This window comes from Diceros bicornis, chromosome 19 (assembly GCF_020826845.1).
Source record: "Diceros bicornis minor isolate mBicDic1 chromosome 19, mDicBic1.mat.cur, whole genome shotgun sequence".
NCBI lineage: Eukaryota > Metazoa > Chordata > Mammalia > Perissodactyla > Rhinocerotidae > Diceros > Diceros bicornis.
In genome coordinates, this window is record NC_080758.1 from 16,768,002 (window position 1) to 16,789,971 (window position 21,970).

Consider the following 21,970-nt stretch of genomic DNA (forward strand, 5'->3'; position numbering starts at 1 on the left):
GGTTTTTACATCTGTAAAATAGGGATAGGAACAGTTATCTAAGACTTAAAGTTACCTAACACTGAAGACAGCTGTGATAATGCAATGAGACTGAGTGTACAAGCAGTTCATAGATGACAGTGGTTGTTATTCTCATTATCCTGGTACTCAGGACACAGGAGGGCAATGTGGGGCATCAAAACAACACAGATTTGGGGGTCGGATGAAGCTGAATTCAAACCCCATGTCTGCTCCTTACTAGCTATGTGACCTTATGCATGTCATTTCGTCCAGGGGTCACGTGCCATTTCAATTTCCAGAACTGTTTGGGAAATTGACATAGGATTGGCAAGACTTTTCTTCCCCCAATATGAAAACATTAATAATTTTTAAAAATCTAATATTTATTGTCATCATTATTTTATAAATGAAAGGATATTTTAATACCCCTCCCCCCAAAAGTAGGAAGGATATAATCCGAGAATAATGAACTCACAATGGTGTCCTTGTTTCTCTTATTTCACTCATTTCCAGCCCATTTGGAAATGGGCACTCACCCATTTTTCTCATCTGTAAAATGAAGTAATAATATACACACATGGACGTGTGCACTGATCTAGCCGGCATGTCTGGCACAAAGTAGGGGCTGAGGGGCTGTTGGCTGCCTCCCCTGGTCGTCCTCTTGAGCTGGTTTCCCCTCATTCCAACTTCCCCCTCCTCAGTTCCCTTCTCTCCTCTTTTGACCCTCCTGGAGCTGAGAGAGCAAGGCGCCAGAGAACCACTACGTCAGATCTCAAACGACTTTATTGGGGGCGGAAGGGGGAATGTTGACATGTTGACACAGGTCATGGCCTAGGTGGGAATGACCAAGAGGGAGAAAACTCACTCCGTCCAGGACGACATAGGGACTCTGGGGAAAGGGGCCTGTTTTCCATCCAGGTCTTTGAATGGAGCTCTGTCCAGCCAGGCAGGGAGGGGGCCCCAGCTGGAGGACAAGGTCTGAGGAGAGATTTTACTATCTCGGAGACAAAAGGACTTTTGTGTGTTATGATATCTGGGTAGGGCGGGGAGAGGGGAAATGGTTTATGGGAATGAGAATGAGATTCTATAGAAGAGAGAGAGAGAGAGCGAGCGCACGCGAGAGAGCAGCAGCAAGTAGATGAAAGAGAGAGACCAAGGCAGAGAGACAGAGTGAAAGAGTAAAAGGCCCAGAAAGAGAAAGTTCCTTCAGGCCAACTTTGGTTTTTGACTCTCAGTCTTGAGCGCTTAGAGAGGTGCTGAAGCACCTGAAGGGGATGTGAGAGCCTGAGCTCCAACCTAGATGCCATTGTAGACACGCTGTGCAGCTCTCAGTAAATCACACTCCTTCCTTGAGCCTCAGTGTACCCATCTGTAAAAAGGGGGCCTGGACCTTGTGGTGGCTCCAGTAACATGCAAAGTGGAGTGGGTGTTCACAAGCTAATTTCAATTATTTCTTAAAAGCTTGGACCTGAAATGTTCCCAACTCAAGGAGGGAACCACAGGTCCTCAAAGGCTGCCCAGAAGCTGGTTGGCTGTTATTGAAGGAATGAAGGTAGGTTTCAGGCCAAAGATTATTTAATAAATAACTTTCACTGGATGGACAAAGACTTGCGGGTTTGAGGCCTGAGAGTCACAAAGCTGCTGCTGCCACTGCTCCCTCCAGCCCTGGCTCGCTGAGAACTGAGTCAATTAAAGATGCAGGCCTCCTTCCCAGAGGCCAGAGAAGAGAAAGATGTAACTGAGGAGAGAAGGAAGGCAAGGAGGTTTGCTTCTGGCACGTGGACATTTAGGAAATGGAATCAGGAGGGAAAATCCAGATCGGTGGAAGTGAGCCTAATTCATGTCTTTTTTAAAAAAATTATTCCTTGACCTTGTCTTAGGGGAGGGACCCTTGGAGGGTCAGCCCCAGCTGGAGGCCCACCAGAGCCCAGGGAAAATTCAGAACCACAGGAGCCTGTTGGATTTGAGCCCAGAGAAGCACATGTTGCTGTTGCAGCTGCCTTGGTAATTGGGGGGGCAGGCAGAACACGGCCGCCCCATCTTGTACGGCGCCTCACCAATCCAGTTGCCTCTGGAAGAGAAAAGATCCCAGGGAGACAGGATCAGGGGACAGAGGAGACTTAACATGAGCTACCTTCACATGGGTTTCCAAACCTCAGCACCGCAATCAACTGGTTGAGTGACCTTGTGAGTCACTTTGGCAGCCTCGGTTTCTTCATCTGTAAAACCAAGAGCTTCCTCTCTCACAGGGATGCAGCGAAGATCAAATAATGGAGCCAGGTGTGCATGCACCTAGCAACGTTCCTGGCAAATAAGTGCCTCTCCAGTAAGTATGGATTTTCTTATTCACTCCATCCCCCCCACACACTCCCAACCCCCAACAGACAGATCTGCGTTCTGGTCCTGGATTCTGCCACCTGCCAGCTGGTGACAGAATAAACCGTCTCATTTCTAAGCCTTGATTTCATCCTCTGAGTAAAATAAACAAATGAAATGGTGTCTGTAAAAAATATGTGAAATGGTCTATGAGAAAACACTTTGTGACTTTTAAGAGTGCTGTGCCAATGAGAGCTAGAATAATTAGATGATGAGTATAATTCAGTCACTGGGGGATGTGCCCATGAAGCCTCATCATGGCCACTGCTGTACATTTGTTTCTTCAGTGGCCTTATCCCAGATCCATCCTGCCTGCTCTTGAGTTAATCCTCTCAACAGACCAAGGCCTTTTGTGGGTGGGGGGATGGGAAGTTATTGCTGAATGGTCACCAAGTTTCCTTTTGGGAAATGAAAAAGTTTTGGAGATAGGTAGTGATGATGGTTGCACGACATTGTGAATGTACTTTATGCCCCTGAGTTGTACACTTAAAAATGGTTAAAATGGCAAATTTTGTGTTGTACGTATTTTGCCACAATTTTTAAAAATTAATACTATAATATAGTAAAACCCATTGAACGGTACACTTCAAATGGGTGAATTGTAGGGTATGTGAATTATATCTCAATAAAGCTGTTTTAAAAAGAAGGAAGCCTTCATCATATTCTCCTGCTCAAGAACTTTTAGTGGCTTCCCATTGCCTCTGCAGGGACTGGCAAATTTTTCATGGAAAGGGCCAGATAGTAAATATTTCAGGCTTTGAGGGCCAATGTCTCTATTGCATGAAAGCAGCCATTAAGTAATATGTAAACAAATAGCATAGCTGTGTTTCAATAAAACTTTATTTATAAAAACAGGCAGCAGGACACATTTTGGCTGTGGGCTGGATTTTGCCAACCTCTGGCTTATGGAATCACATCTACAGTTTTTGGTCAGGCATTCCAGACTGCCCCAGCAGCACGTGGATCCAGCTTATGCACTCATCTTCCCACAGCTCTCTTCTCCATCCCAGCCCACAGAGTTCTCTTTTTTTCCCTCTTTCTCCTCTCAAGGCCTAAAATCATTCCCCTAGCTCTCTCTTGCTCATGCTGCCTAATATGTCACAATTGGCCTGTAGCATTAGTTATCTCTGCAAGTCCCAGAGCCTTATTTCTTCCACTTCAAATGAACATTCTTTGTGGGCAGAAATGGAATATTTTTTCTCCAAAAATGATTGTTGAATGAATGTGAGTAAAGTCAGCCAAAGTGCTTAGAAAAACACACACTTCTGGTTTCATACGGGACTCATTCATTCATTCAGCACTTCCACAGCACCCACTGGCCTTCAGGATTTGTGCCAGATGCTGTGAGTCCACCGTTCTCATAAGGTAGAAATTTGGGGGCAGGGAGAGTGGGTGGTGGGGACATCTGCGTTGATGGAATCAAAGTGGTTCTTTTTTTTTGTTTAATTTGACCACTTGGAAAAAAGTTCTACTGCTTAAAAAAATAAAGGGTTGAAGTCACAGTAGTGGAAGGATAAGAAACGAATAGGGTCTATTTCCCACCCTCAAAGAGTTTATAACCTAGTTACAGTCATGGGCACCATTTATTGAGCATGTACTGTGGGCAACTATGTACTATGATCCTCTGTGAGCCAGGCAGTGTTAGCCCTATTTTAAAAGAGCAGACTGAGGGCCTAGAGACAAAATGATTTCTCCAAAGTCCTTAGTGTGTGCATGGTAGACCTGGGAATCAAATCCAGGTCTGGTAATAAGAAGAACCAACACGTATTCTGAAATTCTTATGAGCTCGGGGGCATTACCTGGCTCAGCTCACTTAATTCTCTCAACAATTCTATGAGTAGGTACTATTTTATTTGCATTTTGCAGATGAAGAAACAGGCACGGAGGAGTTAAGTTAAATCACAAATTCGAACCCTGGCAGTCTTGACTCCAGAGCCTAAAAATCTTAACAACTATACTAACTATATAAACTAGATATATCAGCAAACAAATTGGAACAGCCCCTTGAGCTGCTTTCAGCTCCTAATAAAGCTGGGCTGCAATATGACAATTGTCAATAGATGTCACCATCTAATAAATAAATATTTTAGCTTGAGGATTTGTGTTCTGGCTTCCAATGACTTCCAGAACATCAGGATAGTATAGTAGACAGAACGTGGGACTTGGAATCAACAGACTTGTGTTTCAAACAGCTCTGCCCCTTATCAGCTTTGTGACTTTTGGTAAATTACTTAACCTCTCTGATCCTCAATTTCTTAATGTAAAAAGGGAAAATACTTTCCCAGTGTCCCTCCCTTTTTCCTTCCTTCTTTCTCTCTGTCATCTCTTCAACCAGATAATAAGGTGAAGGTATTTTGTAAACGGTCAAGGGCTAAGTGAGAGTAGAAGGTGGCTATCATTATGTAATTTTGACTTTCTAAATATCCTGTTTATTTAGATTTGTTCTTGTTTTTGTATGAGAATCTGTAATATTTGCAGGTTTGTATATTGCATTGGATGGGAACTGTCATTCCCCTTTCTCTGTGTTTCTGAAAGTCTGTGTATGAAGACCCCTCGTGACCTCTCTCCCACCAAGCTGACTGGAGAGTCTGAGAGAAGGAGCTGAGCATGCTCATTCCATCCTTCCTGTCTTTTTTTTTGTGTGTGTGAGGAAGATCAGCCCTGAGCTAACATCCATGCCAATCCTCTTCTTTTTGCTGAGGAAGACTGGCCCTGAGCTAACATCTGTGCCCATCTTCCTCCACTTTATGTGGGACACCGCCACAGCATGGCCTGGCAAGCGGTGCGTCGGTGCGTGCCCAGGATCCAAACCCTGGCCGCCAGCAGCAGAGCGTGCGCACTTAACCTCTATGCCACGGGGCCGGCCCCACTTCCTGTCTTTCTGATGGGATCTGCCTGCCTGCAGGGAGTGTGTGTTCTTGGATTCTATTTCTTGTGCTTAGAGGAGCTGACTCTGCACCTGTAGGAAGAGGCCTGTGGTTGTCCACCGCTGCCCGTCAATGGGTGCAGGTCTAACTCAATAGTGAGATATTTACAAGCCCATTGGCGGGCAGATCTAAGCCCCATTTTCCACTATCGACTTCATCAGGGAGGCAGCCTATCCACCTGCCTCGGTCCTCTGTCTATCTCCCAATCAATCGTGAAACTTGGGTAAAGAAAAAGTATTAATAATTGACTCTCTAAAACTACCAGATTGTACGGTATTGAGGTTACTTAGGATGGAGGAAGGCGAGGTGTCCTGTGTGTCTTCCTTTTCTTTGAATTCTGCCCACTCCACCTCAGGGTCCACCTCCCGCCTCAGCACCCTCTCTGTCTTGGTACTGCACTTACTTAATGGCATAGTTGCAGACCAGGTACACTGCCTGACGCCAAGTGCTGCCCCAGACGTTGATGCTGCCACATGTGTGGATGGCACAGCCCAGCCGATTGGAGGACGCCCACACCATCTGAGGAAGGACAGACAGGGGCAATGTGAGAAGGACTCAGCAGGGCGCAGGTTCCTCGGGTCTGGGAGGGTCCTGGGCTTGGTTCAGGGTGGGTGCATTAGATGAGGTCTTCCTGGAGGAGGCAGTCTACCTGTCTCAAGGTGAGGGGGCTGGATGCATATTGTACTACAATGTTTCTCAAACTTTTTTTTACTACAACTAACAGTAAGGAATAAACTTTATATTGTTACCCAGTGTACAAACACACACACACACACACACACACACACACAATTGGAACAAAAGTTTTACAAGTGTGATATATGCTAATATTTTCTATACCATTCTATTAGATTTCTTTCTTTTTTTTTTTCCTAGTGACTAATGTTTGAAAATCATTGTGTTGGAGGTTAAAACACAAACTTTGGAGTTAAACAGCCTAGAATCAGAGTCTCAATATCATCAGCTGTGTGACTTTGACCAAGTCACTTAACCACTCTGTGCCTTAGTTTCTTCTTTGTTAAAATGGAGGTAATTAGAGCGTCTCAAATTTAGATTTTTGACATTACCTCCAAATGAGTCACAGAGAGATCAACAGGACTGAAAGAAGACGTTTGTCATACAATTGGAAGTTTCTGTCCTGTTCCTTGCAACATTATATTGCATTATATTTTTATGTGTGATAAGTGTTAAAATGTTCAATATTAGCACTCAAAATATACTACACTTTTTGTAACCTTATTTTGGTATTTCTTTTTTTAAGATAGTGGGAGCCTTAGAAAACAGAAAATGTTTAGGCCTATTGAATTGCAAGTCACTCTTGAACTTGTCAGACCACACATCTCCATTCTGGGTCAGACAACCTGGTCAGCCCGCCTATGCCACTCAAAACAAGATCTAGTTCAGCTCAATTCAACATACACACAACTTTCCAGGAAGAGGCTTATTACGTAAAAGGAAGTCCATAGGGGCCTCTTGTTTTATTTCTAATTTCTGTTCCACCACAGTCTTTTTCTTCTAAGGGACCACGATTTGTTCTCCCAATGGCCCACGGTCCCGACAAAGGGGTACCTGGGTGTAGTGGGAGCAGACAGGCCCACCGCAGCGCCAGGGGCAGCGCGGCTTACAGTCTTTTGGTGCCGGAAACAAATAATGCCGCTTCTCCTCAGACCAAGACTTCACGAGATCCACCACCGAGCGGTACCTGGGGAGGCAGAGAAGATGGAAGATGCTGGGCGGGAGAAGGGAAAAGTCACTCTGCCACCAGCTTGCTCGGTGACCTCGTTGAATGACTGAGTGAAGGAAGGGCAGAGGGTCACTCACCGGCCAGAATGGATGGAGAGGTTCTGGCCCACGTATCTCATCAGCTGTGAAGGCCCGTGGGCCCAGATGCACTGGGTGGCCCAGGCCTCAGCAGACCTGGCCAGCCGCTCGTCCCAGACCTGGGGAAAGAAAGGTCATGAAATCCCCTGGGGAACAACCACCACCATCTCAACAGTGTAGAGATGCACACAGACATGGCGCCACTACTCCCCCATCTCCTCGGAACCCTGCAACAGATCCCCTCGACAAGTTAGAAATCTGAGGCTCAGAGAGGCCTGTGACTTCCAGGTCAACAGCAAGTCCACACCAGAGCCGAGATCCACACCTAGGTCTCTGACTCCTAGTCTACTGCCCTTTTCCCCTCACCGGACTTCAAGCTCGGGGCTCTCTGTTCCGAGCAGTGTCCCAGGGTATTTGGCCAGGAGTCCTCAGCAGTCCCTAGAAGTGACTGAGCCCTGGGTTGATGGGAAGATGACTGATTTTTTTTTTGTTGTATTTTCAAAATGTGTTTAACATTAAAAATTTTAATTCAAAAGGTATTTTTTTTTGAGTAGTGAAAACATGCACAAATTTAATACATAAGAAATCCAAAGGAGGAAAAGTGGAAAGTCTCTCATCTCTGTCTTATATTGTCCCTCCAGCCACCCTGCCCCCTAGAGGCACCATCACTGTTTCTTCCGTCCTCTTCCAGAAATATTCTATACTTGTACAAGCCTATATATATATGGTTATATATATATGTAATTATATATAAAAATATATAAAATATAAAATAATTATATATATATATATTTTTTTGACAAATAGCAGCATGCCAGACACTCTGTTCTGCACCTCGCTCTTTTCACTTGACAAGATAGGTTATCTTAGTGATTAATCCACATCAGTACGTAGAGAACACCCTCCTCATCCTTCTTACCAGCTTCATAATTTTCCAATGTATGAATGCCCCAAGTTTTATAACCTGAAAATCATCACTTAAAAAATAGTTCCCTTCCACTCTGTCTTCCTGGGGCTCTCTGAGATGCTATTTGCTCATTCATTTCATTTGTTTATTCAGCAAATACTGAACCATATTTCTAGGCACCGGGGACTCACATCTAACAGGAAAATGAGACATTAAACAATCATTACCGTCCTGGCGGGTGTGAGAATGTGAAACAGGGGACCAGAACTTTCTTGGGGCTGTGGGAGAGAAAGGACTTCTTGAACAAGGGGTGTTTGGTCAGATACCTGTCCTGGGGGCAGAAGCCAGTAAGTGAAGAAGAAACGGGGGTCCAACAGAGGGGTCCATGCATCTCGCCAGGGTCATCTGGCTCATCCTCTTCCCAGAAAAGCAGAGGAATGTTTCCTTCATGCTCCAGAGGGGTAAACTGAGGGAAGGGGCATGCTAACATGAAACCCACACTCACTGGCCCTCCCCGGGGTCCCTGGTGAGACTTCCAGCTCTCTCTGTTCCATACGACACGCAATAATTAAACACCTGTTGGGGTGAGTGCCTTGCACGCACAACTGGTGCTCAATAAATTCGTCATTGTTTGAAAAATAGAAGACCTTCCATGCGCAAGTCACTGCGTTAATAAATGAATGAGTCAGTCAACGGACGAATAAATGACTCCCTCGCCTCTAGCTGCCTGCCATTCCAGCTCCTATCCCCACCCCTCCCCGAAATCTTACCACTACCTGACACTGTATTCTCTCTATATTTTGTTGTTAATATTTGTTTTCTATCATCCCCGCTAAAATACAAGCTCCATGAGGGAGGAGAGCTTGTCCATCCTGTTTTCGCGGAATCCATGAGACTTAACGTGGTGCCTGGCTCAGAGCAGGAGCTAGTCCATAAGTGATGGTCATGTTGCAAAAGAAATTTCAGGTTGTTGAGTAGCATGCATTTGTTTTGGAGGGGGCGGACTGGCAATCCCTTTCCCTAAAGAAATCTCTCAGTGGGCTGCAAGCCTATCTCTCCAGGCTGGTTTGGCACAATGGTCCCGGGGAGGGGCTGTGATAAAGAGAAACTTTCCCTCCTCCACTCTGGGAGTCTGGCTTCTGAGGGGGTGCTGGGGTGAGAGGCACCAGCTCGTTTCTTTGAGGGAAGACACTCCAGCTTCCTCCACTGGTCAACTGCTGGTTTTTCTCAGCCCGAGACCCCAGCTACCAGTGCCCACTGCTCCAAACTCGACATCCACAGGCTCGTTGAGGGCTGTCCAGTCTGGGCGTGTCTATCAAACCCCCGGGGGCAAAGAGATAATCGCATGGAAAGCTTCAGCCATCCACCCCGGCAGGTCCCCATTGGAGAGCCAGAATTCTTAGGCAGGGTATTGTGTTGGTTAATACCTCAGCCTTTAGCAGCAGGAAGACATGGGTTGGAATCCCAGCTGGGTGACCTTGGGAAAAATTCATTCTTTGCATCTCAGTTTCTTTATTTGGAAAGTGGAGATGACAATTCCCACCTTGAAGGAAAGAGGAGACCCTCAGGGATGTGTAGTGCCTGGCACACGGCAGATGCTCCATAAATAGGAGGCCTCTGCCCCCACCTCCCAGGAGGACCCGTGCAACCACCTTAATTTCCTCATCTGTAAAATGGGCAGACTAATTCCTGCCCTTTCCACAGAGCCCAGACAGCCAGATACTTGCTATGGCGAATGGTCCAGCCCTTCCAGGACACACTGAGTTGACTGGCATTTGGTGGAAGGGGCACTGGGGACTCACCATGTATTCCATGTTGGCAGCAGGTGGGTGCACGCTGGCCCGGATGTTGTTGTGATAATCCAACAAGGCACTCATGTCTCGGGCAGAGATGTGGCGCGTCCGACGGTAGCGGGGCACCCCCAGGCCACTCAGGGGTCGCACAGCTGTGCCCTCGGTCCGGGCCAGTGCCAAGGTGGCATTGGGCACCAAGGTGTTCACTGTCTGGCCCGCCCAGAAGAGCAGGCCCGCCAGACCCACGGTGCCGGGCAGCAGGGGCATGGCTGGCTGGACAGGTCACGTGTCTACCTTGTGCAGTCAGAGCCGGCTGCCTGGAGGGGGCGGGCATGAGGGCACCAAACCCTGAGTGTCCTCCAGCATTGCCATCCCAGGGGATGCTAACCCTGAGAGCTTGGCAAAGACCTCCTGACTCACCTCTGGTCCAGGTGCCCAATACTCCGTCCTTCCCACTGCAGTGGACTGAGTGGATTGGGCACTGGGAAGAAATTGCCCAGACAGTGGCTAATCCAGACCAGACCCTGGGGTGAGACGGTGCTATCACCTCAAAGCCAGGGCTCCATCCCACCAGCCCCAGAGACAGACACCAGTCCTCTCCAGCCTGGACACCCTCTTCACCAACCCTGCTCCAAGTGGGCTCCTTCGAGGTCCTGGGGTGGGGCAGGGCCAACCTTCCCCCAGGCGTAGTGCAGGGCCCTCCTGTCTCTGAGCGGCTGCAATTTTGGGCTTGAAAGCCAGACACAGAAAGAACCAGATGGCAGAGAATGAAAGAGGCTGAGAAAAAGAGAGGCAGAGAGAAAGAAAAACAAGAAACAGAGAAAAAGAAAAAGACACCAAAAAGGCGACTGAAAAAAAGAGATACAGAGGAAAGGGATGAAAGATGTAGAAATGCGGAAAAGATAAGAGAGAATGAGCAAAAGAGAGACAATGATGGGGGAAAACAGAAAGAACATGGGGGAGACAGAAATAGAGGTAGAGAGAGAAAGACAAAGCGAAAAAAGAACAGAGAGGACGGAGAGAGAAATAGAATTAAAGAGAAGAGCCAGAGAGAGGCGCGCGGGAGACCAGGCAGCAGGCTCCCCAGGGGCGCATACCCAGGACGGGCAGCCCGGGCAGATGGCAGGAGGCAGCCGGCCGAGGAGGCAGGGGACCTCTGCAGACACCCCGGCCTGCCTGGCAGCACAGTGACTTGAACGGTCCCCTGGGAGCTGATGGCATCTGACATCCCAGCCCACAGCCCCCTCCCCTTCCAGCCAGGCCAGACTCGGACAGGAGGCTCCGCCTGCCCGTTTGTGGGCTTTCGTCTCGCGCCTCTGCTGTTCCCGCGTCCACCTGGAAGTGTGCAGGGCTGGGCTGGGCTGCTGGTCAGGGTAGGGATGTGGCAATGGCAGGGATTCCAGGATGAAATACCACCCCGTCCTCGGGAGAGCCCAGATCCAGAAGCTTCTCTCTGCGTTCCAGACCCCAACATGTTAAGGCCACCTTGCATCTGGAGATTATTTTCTGACTGCTTTCCCTACAAAGCCCTCCAGCCTCAGAGAAGGTGGTTAATATGGCCCTATCTAATGAGGTGTACTACGTGCCAGGCCCAGGCTGAGCGCTTTACACACACAAGCTCAGCCAACCCTCAGAATCAGATACGATAGGTTCCCACTTTATAGACGAAGAAATCGAGACGCAAAGAGGTGAAGGAACAAGCACAAAGTCAAGCCAGCCTGTTCGCAAGAGAGCCAGGATCACATCCAAATCTGACCCCAGGGCCCTGTAGGTAGGTAAAAAGGATGCCATTTTGGTAACCAAACCAATCGAGATGCACAGGAAAAAAGCCTAGGAGGATGTCCACAATGATGCCGCTCAAACATAGCACTGTGGAGCATAATTAGTAATTAAGCCCATGGATCTGGGTTCAAATCCCTATTATTTCACTCACTGAGTGTCCTTAAGCAAGTCACTCAATCATTTTGTGCCTCATCTGTAAAACAGGAGTAACAATGGTGCCTACCTTACAGCACGGTTGCGAGGATTAGACGAGTTCACATTTGTGGAGCACTTAGAACAGTGTATGCTCTGTGTGTGTGTTTGCACGTGTGCTTGTGTGTATACATGTACTTGGGCGAGTATGTGGATGTTTATATGTTATGTGTGTCCAAGCATGTGTGTTCATGCATGTGCCTATGAGGGTTTGTGTGTCACATATGTGTACAAATATGTGCACGAGCATGCAGATATCTGTGTGTGTGTGTGTGTGTGTGTGTGTGTGTGTGTGTGTGTGTGTTATCAAAGCCTGGTTGGTCTCTGAGTTGCTGAACTTCCCGGTTAAGAAAGAGTTTAATTTTCTCCTCTCTGATTACTTGTATTCTTTACAAATAACAAGCAACACTTTTGTCACGGGACGAGGTAGACTTACAAGAAAGGTGTCATATAAAAAAACCAAAGTTGAAGCATTTGGAACCCTCCAGCCTCCTCTTTCAGGGACCTCTGAACATCCCCAGGCAGAACCCAGTCCCAGGACACCAAGCTGAGCCCTGGCCCAGGTGGCAGTGCAGGGCTGGGGGCTGGAACTGGGCTGCCCCAGTGGGGTCCTCCGCAGACACATGGAATTCCCGCCCCAGGCAGCCACCCAGCCTCAACCTCCGCGGCCCAGACAGTGCTGGCTGCCAGAGCACACACCTTCCCCCTGGAGCAGCCTCCCCTGCCCAGGCGGCTGCCGGCGGGATGCTGGGGGAGGTGGGGCGGGCAGAGGCCGCAAGCGATGGAGGCTGCCGCATCTGACCTCTGCAGGGCTTTCCCACCATGCCAGAAGGTCAAGAGGGACTGGCTCCAATCTAGCCCCATCTCTGCTCCAGTGTGCTGGGTGTCCTGGGGCAAGTCCCTTTCTTTCTCTGGGCCTCAAACGCCCCATTGGAGAAACTGGACTAAGGGCTCTTCTGCCTATGGTGCGCTGGGATCCACAACACACCTGGGGGAGATCTGCAGCCCCAAGAGGGCAGACACAGACAACTGTGGCACTTAGGAACCCAGGAGTGTCAACAATCATGCCCTGCTCTCTCAGAATGCTTGACACAAACTTCTCTCGTGTGACCGGCGCTTGTACGGTTCAGAGCGTCCCATCCATGACTCACTTGGTCCTCACAGCTGCCTGTGAAGGAGGAGCCCCGCCCACTGCACAAACGAGGACACGGGGGTACACGGAGCCTCAGGGACCTGTCCTGGGGCACGGAGCTTGTCTGTGTAGTACCTGGGGTTCTGGCAGTGGACGCTCTCGCACACAGACAGAATGCACATGCATCCACGTTGCACACAGCACACACACATGCACGCACTCGCACAAGCACATCCTCCTCCCACAAATTACAGAGACAGCTCGTTCTCCCAGCCCTTCAGATCCTTTCTACTTACACCCTCAGGTGCCCTTGCACACATATACAGATACCCACGTCTAATCACACTAACACATATAAGCCTAGGTGTTTGCTCTATCTCAGTGCCAGCACTGTTTTAAGCACTTTATGTGGACAAGCTCGTTAATCTTCAGAACGACCCTATCAGGCTGGTACTATTATTATCATCATATCCATTTTTATATATATGAGGAAACTGAGGCACGAAGAGGTGAGTCGTTTGCCTGGGGTCCCACAGCCAGTGGGTGGCAGAGGTGAGAAGCACCAGGCGGGCTAGTTACGCCGCCTCTCCACAGAGACAGACACGGAGAAAGGAACAGCCCCCCAGTCCAGCCACGCAGACAAAATCACCCCCTCCTACCCCACACGTTCACACAGCCACAGAAACCAGTGGCGGCGAGCACACAGCGACACCCCTGCCCGCTCCACCAGGTGGGAGCTTCTCTGCTGTCCTGCTCGACTAAGCCTGTTCCCAGGTTCACTTCGGCAGGTTCCTAGTGGGTAAAAATGTTGGGAGGGCAGGAAATAATCGGGGACGGCCCAGATTAGTGCCCGGGGCTGGGATCTCACTTAGGGTAGGAACACTTTCTCACCCCTGAATTTCATGTCTCTGGATTCAGCTGTTGCTTCATCCTCGCCCCTGCTGGAATTCTCTCTGGACTTGAGGGAGCGAAGGAGAAATTATTCTGGAGAGTCGTAGTATTCAAGTCAGTATAGCTCGGTGGCTATCGCTCTGGATCCAGACAGCCTAGGTTCCTGGGCCACCTCTGTGGCTTACTAGCTGTGTAACTGTGGGCAAGTTACTCAACCTTTCTGTGCCTCAGTTTCCTCCTTTACAAAATGGGGCTGCCTCATGACACTGTTGTGGGGATTAAATGAGTTAGTACATGTTAAGACCCTTAACACAATGTCTGGCACAGGGCAAGCAGTCAACAATGTTAGCTATAATAATAGCTCATAATAATAATAATAACTGTCAACATTTATTTAGCATGTCCATTTAGTGTCAGACACCAAATGCTTTACGGACAAGATCTCAGTTAAGACTTGTTCCAGTTTCATGGGTCAGGCATCAGCATCTGCATTCTACAGGCAAGGAAATAGAAACTCAGAGAGGTTAAGTAACTTGCCCAAGTTCACACAGCTAGTCCCAGTGGAAACTGGATTCCAGTGCCAGGTCTCTCTGATTCTTATCCCAGTGTTCCTTTCACTCAGTAAAGTTGCGTTTAAGAAGAGACTGTGAGGGCTGGCCCCGTGGCTTAGCGGTTAAGTGCGCGCACTCCGCTACTGGTGGCCCAGGTTCAGATCCCGGGTGCGCACCAACGCACAGCTTCTCCGGCCATGCTGAGGCCGCGTCCCACATACAGCAACTAGAAGGATGTGCAACTATGACATACAACTGTCTACTGGGGCTTTGGGGAAAAAAAAAAGGAGGAGGATTGGCAATAGATGATGGTCAGAGCCGGTATTCCTCAGCAAAAAGAGGAGGATTAGCACGGATGTTAGCTCAGGGCTGATCTTCCTCACAAAAAAGAAAAAAATGTTTAGAAGAGACTGTGAGACAGGAACCTGATGCTTTAAAGAAGAGACTGAGAAAGCTAAAAGGCCCTTAGAGATCTTCTAGGTCACCCCCTCATTTGCCAGTTGGGGAAAGAGGTTCAGAGAGGTTAAGTGACTTGTCCAAGGTCACACAGCAACTGGCAGACTTAGGACTGCAACCTAGTCTTATGTCACTGTGCAACCCAGTCCTTGTCTCTCCAAATGCAAGCAGGAAGAGGGAAGGAGCTGGAAGGAGGGAGCTGGGGGGAGGGGAGCACGTATGAAAAATAACAGCGGTGATCCAGACTCTTCAAAACTCTTCAGGTCAAATGCTCCAGGGTCTTCCAAAAGATAAACTGTAAGAAAATGAAAGGGATGGAGGGAGAATCAGTAGACCTAGAAGATACACACTTTTTTACATGGACAAGACTAAACTCTACTGTTTAAGGATGTGCACTTGGGCTATAAACTATAAAGAAACATAAAGAAATCCTATAAAAGTCAGGCTGTGACTGGGGTGGGACATTGAGGGGCTTCTATTTCTTAATCTGACTGGTGGTTACAAGTGGTTCACCTTATTAGGTCGCACATGTATTTTATGTGACTTTCTGTATCTGTGCTTTATTTTGTCATAAAAATGTTATATAAAAATACATAAAAAATGTATTTTATATTATATATAAAAACGCTATATAAAAGATATATTAAAGTGTATATATATATAAAAAAATAACAGTGGTTGTGATTTATACAGTGAGACCATCCATCTGTTACCGCCGTAACCACATGGGAGGGTTTTAACCGTCTTTCAGCAGTTGAGGACACAAAAGTTCAAACAGGAAGACAACTTGCCCACAGTCGCACAGCAAATAAGTCTGAGAGCCAGGACTCGACCCCTGTGGCTTGGTGCGTCTCCACAGCACAGCGGTGTTTGGGCTGCTCGGGCTGCCAGTGGTAGTTCCTGACCCAGTAAAGAGAGTTGGAGAGGTCTCATGACAGATTCAGAGAAACCGGCTGCTCAGAAAATAAAGCACATCCAGAAGCACCTCTGGGCTCCCACATCTGCCTCCTGCTCTCTCTGCCCAGGGAGCAGAGTCACCCAGAGGGAGGCAGGATGGTCTAGCAGTGGGCAAGGACCAGAGCTGTGGAGTCAGATAGCTCTGAATGACCTGCAGCAAGTCATAAGCCCTCTCTGAGCCTCAGTTTCCTCATCTATAAAATGGGAACAATAAATAGATGCTACCCTGTTTGGCTATTACGAGAAATTCAGTGAGACATGGAAACTGTTAGTCCACAAAGCAAAGTTTGTTCAATGTTAGCTGTTAACCTCCCCAAACAGAAACACTGTGTGATCCCACTGACGAGTTGCTCAAGAGCGGGCAAAACTAACTAGGGTGATGGGAGCCAGCGCAGGGGCTCCTTTGGGGGGTACTGATTGAGAAGGCATGAGAGAACCCCTACTGAGAGTGTGGTATCTTTTATATTTTGATCTGGGTGATGATTACATGGGTGGATACATATAAAAATTCACATAGTTGTACACTTAAGATTTTGGCACTTAAAATTAAGTTATACCTTAACAAAAAAAAATTAGAGTTATACAGGGTTTAAAAAAATCTTTGTTTAAGAGTTCTTTCAACAAGTATAAAATTAAAATCCTACATAAGAAAAAACACACACACCAACAGAAATATCCCCTCTTGTCTCCCCAACACATACTTGCTACCCAACACACATAAATACCCTCCCCGGTACCCCCACTAAACCCCCAACACTGTGCACACACAGCCCAAGACCCCTACAGCAACACAAATAGAAACTAGCGTGCAACAGAGCAGACACACCTGCACCCCCACTCAACCCCACAGCACATCCATCCTCAAATACAGATGCTTTTCCACTCTGGGTGCATGGAAACACACCCCACATGCAAACACACAAGCAGAGACACACACAAACCAAACCCATAGACCAAATTGACTCGATGGGCAGATTCGTGAGTCAGACAGATGTGGGTGGGGGTCTTGGCCCCATCACTTCCTCACTATAGGACCTGGGGCAAGTCAGGTATTTCTTTGAGCCCCTGTAAAATGGGCCCAATAAGATCTTCTCTCACAACATGAAATAAAATAAGAAGGAAGACCAAGAGCTAACAAGCTCTCTGTGGGAAGGAGCCGTGTGACTCGTCCCCGTGTCCTCAGTGACTCATACCAGGTCGTTATTAGTTAAACTGGCATGTGTTGTAAAGTAAGCTTGTGTGTGTTGTCAGTTCTCACCAGATTAATTTATAGATTCAATATGATCCCAATAAAAATTCCAACAAGGTTTCTGGAGGAAGTTGGCAAGCTGAGTCTAAACTTCACGTAGAAGAGCCACGGCCCGAGAATTTTCAAGACACTCCGTTAGTCATGATGTCAGTAATATTATGGCTAAGCAGAAAACAGAAAAATGAGAGGAGGGTGAAGCTGGAACATAGGGGTGAGGGGGCGAGGAGGGCACAGCAGTGCAAGGAGAGGGAACAGCACGGGCAAAGGCTCTGAGGCTGGAGGCAGTTTGGTTCATTTGAAGAACTGAGACAGGGCAGGCTAGGGAAGAGGCAGAGGGTACAGAGAGTGTAAGAGCCAGTTGCGAGTTGGGGTCAGAGGTGAGCAGAGGCCATTTCTCAGGCTGGAGGCCCTGAATGTCACCTAGCTGCAGGGCTGGTGAGGACCTGAGATTCTGCTTTGAGCTCTGCCCAGTGCCCCATCCTGGTGCCCTACTGGGAGTGGAGGCTGGGGGCTGGGAGAGAGGCTGGGAGAGCAGACCAGGGCTTAGCCCTCCAGGGGAAGGGGGCACGTCATCCCAGCCCAACCTCCTAGGAGCTGATTTCCCACGGACCCTCAGAGCCCTGAAACCAGGGGGGTGCCCCTGAGGGGTCCCTCCCTGTCTTCCTCTGCCCAGGAAGGATTCTGAGCAGGGTGTTCGCAGGGCTGAGCCAGGGAGCCCCTCATCCTCCCGAGTGTCAGAGAGGACGAGCCCCCCTCAAACAGTGGGGAAGGGTCACTAGATGGTGGGGCGCCCGGTGCTCCCGCACCCTGGCCCAGCAGTCCCGGGGCGCGAGGCCGCGGGGGGTCAAGGCCATGCCCTCGGGGGCCGGCGGCCGGCGGACTGGGGCATCCTCGTCTCGTCCAGCTCGGCAGCTCGGCAGCTGCACGGCCAGGGGTGGCCGTGGAATTTGCTGCGTCGCCGGCCGGCGCAGCCCGAGCGGAAAAGCCCCGGCGTCAGCGCCCCCCGCCCCGCCACCGCCGAGGCGCCCCCACATTCCTGCGCCGGGCGCGGAGCCCGCCCCGCGGCCACACCCCCGCGCGCGACCCTAAGAATTCAACAGGGCGGGGCGGGAGGGGACCCGTGGGACCCTCCGGGCCTCCTCGCTCATCGACTGAGCCAGATTCCCCATCTGTTAAATGGGGACGGTGACACTTTGCCTGGCCTATCTCACAAGCTACGATGAGCAACCAAAGATGAGCATCTATACTTTAGAGGTGACCGTTTATTGTGCGCCTACTGTATGCCTCACACCCAGCAAAATAAGGTTTCACTTGCTTATCGGGGCATGCTACTGTTCTCATTTTTCAGGCGGGGAAATGTGAGAGATAAGTGACTTGCCCTAGGTCACACAGGTAATAAATCCCAAGTCTAGACTTGAACCCTTGTCTGTCTGTTCTGAACCGACATCCTACATGGCGGCTAAACCCTATCAGCTGTGGCCTGGAAAACTTTGCAGAGTGCTGTGACCCTGTGAGTCATTCTTTTGGGCAGGCAGGTGAGGTCAGAATGGCACTCCCCAGACCTAGGAGGCAGTGTGGGCTCCTGGTGAAGCCCTTTGCCGGGTGGGCCATACTGAGCCTAGTATGAATCCCAGCTTTGCTAGATTGCTAGCTGTGTGGTCTTGGCTAAGTTCCTTAGCCTCTCTGTGCTTCAATGATTCCATTTGTAGACTGGAGGAATAATAGTACCTGCCTGTGGGATTGTTGTGAGAAGAAAAAGAGTGACATACAGTAAAGCACTTAGCACAGTGCCTGGCACTTAGTTAAGGCTCAATGAAACAGTGGTTTTCTTAGAACCTGGGCATTTTATTCCCAGTTTGGTGTTCCTTTATATATATATACCATTTCATAAATTGTGAAATCTAACAAATGTACAAGATTTGTAAAATATAAATATATAGTTTAATGAATATTTTCAAAGCAAACATCTATGTGACTACCCCCAGTACATTGCCTACACCCCCAAAACCTTCTGACCCCAATGCCCTCCTCCACCCTGTAGGAAACTGTTGTACTGACGCTCTGATGCTGGGATGCTCAGTTCCTTGCTTTTCCTTTTAATTTTATCAATGCTCTTTCAGGCAACAGATCTCCCTCCTCCCAGGCCTCAGCTCTGTGACTGCCTGAGATAGGAGGGTCTGGGGTCTGCGGGAGGCAGTGTCTAGAGGAGGTGGTAGGAGGGTCCTCAAGGCTGCTGGGGGTGGTGTAGGGTCCCAGGCAACCCCTCCTGCCGCTCGCCCTGTGGCCTGCAGATGAGTGAAGCCGGATTCCTGCCCTGCCGCACCAGACCCTGTCCCCAGATGCACTCAGATGATGGGCAGCCTGGGGTTGTGTGTGTTGGGAGGCACAGCGGGTGGATACAACCCCCTCCCAGTTAGGCAGTCGGGAAGCCCGGCCTCTGGTAGACGTCGGCTTTGCTCAGCTGCCTCACCCCAGGGAGTGGCTAGCCATCCCCTCCGGCCAGAAGGAGAGGTGGCTGGAGGTTAAGAATGGGGGAGGCATTGCAGAGGAGAGCTCAGAAGGAAGGCATTGGTGCTGGGGATGAATATTTCTGCTCTCTGGCCGGGAGCTGTGGACAAAGAGGGCTGCCCGCTGCTGGGAGCATTACTGGGCTGCCTACACGCCACCCCCCCAAACCGGGGGTGAATTATTTCACGCACACCAGCCAACAAAAGGGTACCTGCTGGTTGCTGTTCCTGGAATGACCGCTTCCCACTGTTCCTTGGCCAACCCTGGCCCATCCTTCAGACCTCGGCTTAGACTGAAGTCACCTCTTCCAAGAACTCTTCCTTGACACGTCCCTGGGCCTGTGAGGTCCTCTCCTCATGGCTCCCAGCATCCTCTGCTTAACCCATTATCATTCTACCATTGCATCCTTCAGACTTTACGGGCCAGAAAACCCCTTTCACAGCAATTTATAATCTTGGGAACCCCTTAAAATTTAAAAAATGAATAATTTTACAATTATTATTTTCTGTTGTTTCTTTTCTGTTTATAAAGAAGCAATTTAAATTTAAAAATAATTTCCTTTACATCAGCATATTAATAATGATTCTTTAATTTATTTAACAACAAAAACAAATTTTTTTGACTGCCCAGTAGATGCCAGACACCGTTCTAGACACTTAGGATGCATTAGTGAGCAAATCAGGCAACATTCTCTCCTTTCTAGGGCTGACATCCAAGTAGAGGAGACAGAAAATAAACAAATGAATAAATAAATTATAAAGTATATTTAAAATAGAATCTTTGATGATACCCCTCATCCATAAAGACCCCCTACTTTTTGCCAGTTAATCAAGTGATGCAGGCCAATTCACTTTAAAACAGACCAAGATCATTGTCAAAATAAATATGTCTTTTCCAATGGAAATAGTCACATTTTTTTGTATCCTACCCCAGCAGAATTTAATCTCCTTATGAATCAGTGGCCTTATAATGTAATGTGGTTATAAAGAAGAAAAATTCTTTATGAGAAGGCAGCATAAACTTACATTTCCTTTTATTTAATCTTGAGTTTATATAGATTCATGTCCAACTGCCAAAGCACAATTGTAACCTCAGATGATTTCTGTGCAACCATTCTACAAATTGAGTGATTTTACATTTTTCAAAAATCTCTAACTTATTTGTCCAAGAGAAACTCAGACTTCAAGATAAATTCTATAAATTCCAAACTCTTGCAACAAAAAGACATGTATATGGGGCCTGCTTATGAAAATACATTTAGCATTCAATAAGAAATGGTTAGTTTTTGTAACAGACACATTTGTGGTTATAGTTCTCCATTTCTGTAGTAAACATGATGTGCTTCTGTAAAATCTGACTCTAAGAAATCGAAAATATAAAATTCTGAGCAAAGGTCAAAATTATGATAACCTGATTTTAAAAATTTAAACCTTATCAGATGGATTTTTGGAGATTTATTTAGACGTGCTACTGAGTATTTGCTTTATTAAACTTTTCTTTTTGATGAATATCTGCAAACTGATTCTTTTCTTTAATGAATATGACTTACCAATATTTCAAACCAACATTTTTACTTCCATTTTACATATGGTGATATTCTAATTCTGTCAGCCCTTCTTCATTTATTGTTGAGATATTTCTTTATCAAGAAACTCATCTATTCTTTGGTTATTAGTGGTTCAGCTCACATAGGAGAGGCAGGAAAAATGCTTGATTCTTTCCCTTTATTTACTAGTTTTCAAAATGATGAGTTGATTCCTCCAAAGGTGGCCATTACTTTCTAAGTACCATTACGGACCCACGGATTTAAACATGTGTGTGTTTCTGTCCATTGCAATTATTATTCTTGTTTATGCTCAAATTATCCTATCTTTGGCCTGTGGGAGCCTTTCTACTGGCTCCTGTCTCCTCCTGAAATGACCTTAGCAGTCTTTGATAGCTTATGGCTTCCTTGCTTTCTGGTTTGACAAGATGGTCCAACCTCACCTTGAACATTCTGCCTCAAACTTGGAAATTGTGTTTTTAAAGGGGGATAAATCTGTAGGTATTAAGGAAACTCACCTATCCAAAACACTGGAGGGCCTAACATCTAGCCCAAAGCTTGGTGCATAGTAAAGAGTTAATAAATGTTGGTTGGCTGAATAAATCAATGATTATCACCTTCACTAGATTTTAAGTTCCTTGAAGCCAGAGACCATATACTTTTGACACGTGTTAAACAGATAAATGAAGGAATGAAAACCAACAATTAGGTGGTACCACTGAAGTCTCAGGCAGGTGGAACCCTGAAATTGTGGTCTTCTATCACCCTCTGGTGGGGAGGGGCAGGGCCTCGTCCTCCAATACCTTAAAATCTTCAAACTACAGATCCCTATCCATTAGTGAGTTGTAAAATGAATTCAGTGAGTCGTCACCAGCATTTTTAGTT

The 21,970-nt window shown here is 47.7% G+C and overlaps 1 protein-coding gene across 1 annotated transcript; it reads right to left on the bottom strand.

The window, feature by feature from the left end:
• Positions 1-1,811: 1,811 nt before the first annotated feature.
• R3HDML (R3H domain containing like) lies at positions 1,812-10,252 on the bottom strand. The gene is made up of 5 exons (XM_058562116.1): positions 9,834-10,252; positions 7,125-7,243; positions 6,873-7,005; positions 5,707-5,822; positions 1,812-2,071 (listed from the first exon to the last, which is right to left on the bottom strand). The coding sequence occupies exons 1-5, from the start codon at positions 10,089-10,091 to the stop codon at positions 1,939-1,941; spliced, it is 759 nt and encodes a 252-aa protein (XP_058418099.1). The 5' UTR covers positions 10,092-10,252; the 3' UTR covers positions 1,812-1,938.
• Between the last annotated feature and the right edge of the window lie 11,718 nt (positions 10,253-21,970).

What these genes read in the sequence shown, in the direction of transcription:
- R3HDML (XM_058562116.1), bottom strand. Translation starts at nt 10,091, where the DNA reads ATGCCCCTGCTGCCCGGCACCGTGGGTCTGGCGGGCCTGCTCTTCTGG. An exon ending in CTGCCAACATGGAATACATG is followed by an intron (nt 7,244 to 9,833) that starts GTGAGTCCCCAG and finishes TTCTTTCCCCAG; the next exon opens with GTCTGGGACGAGCGGCTGGC. An exon ending in TCTGCTCCCACTACACCCAG is followed by an intron (nt 5,823 to 6,872) that starts GTACCCCTTTGT and finishes GTCCTTCCTCAG; the next exon opens with ATGGTGTGGGCGTCCTCCAA.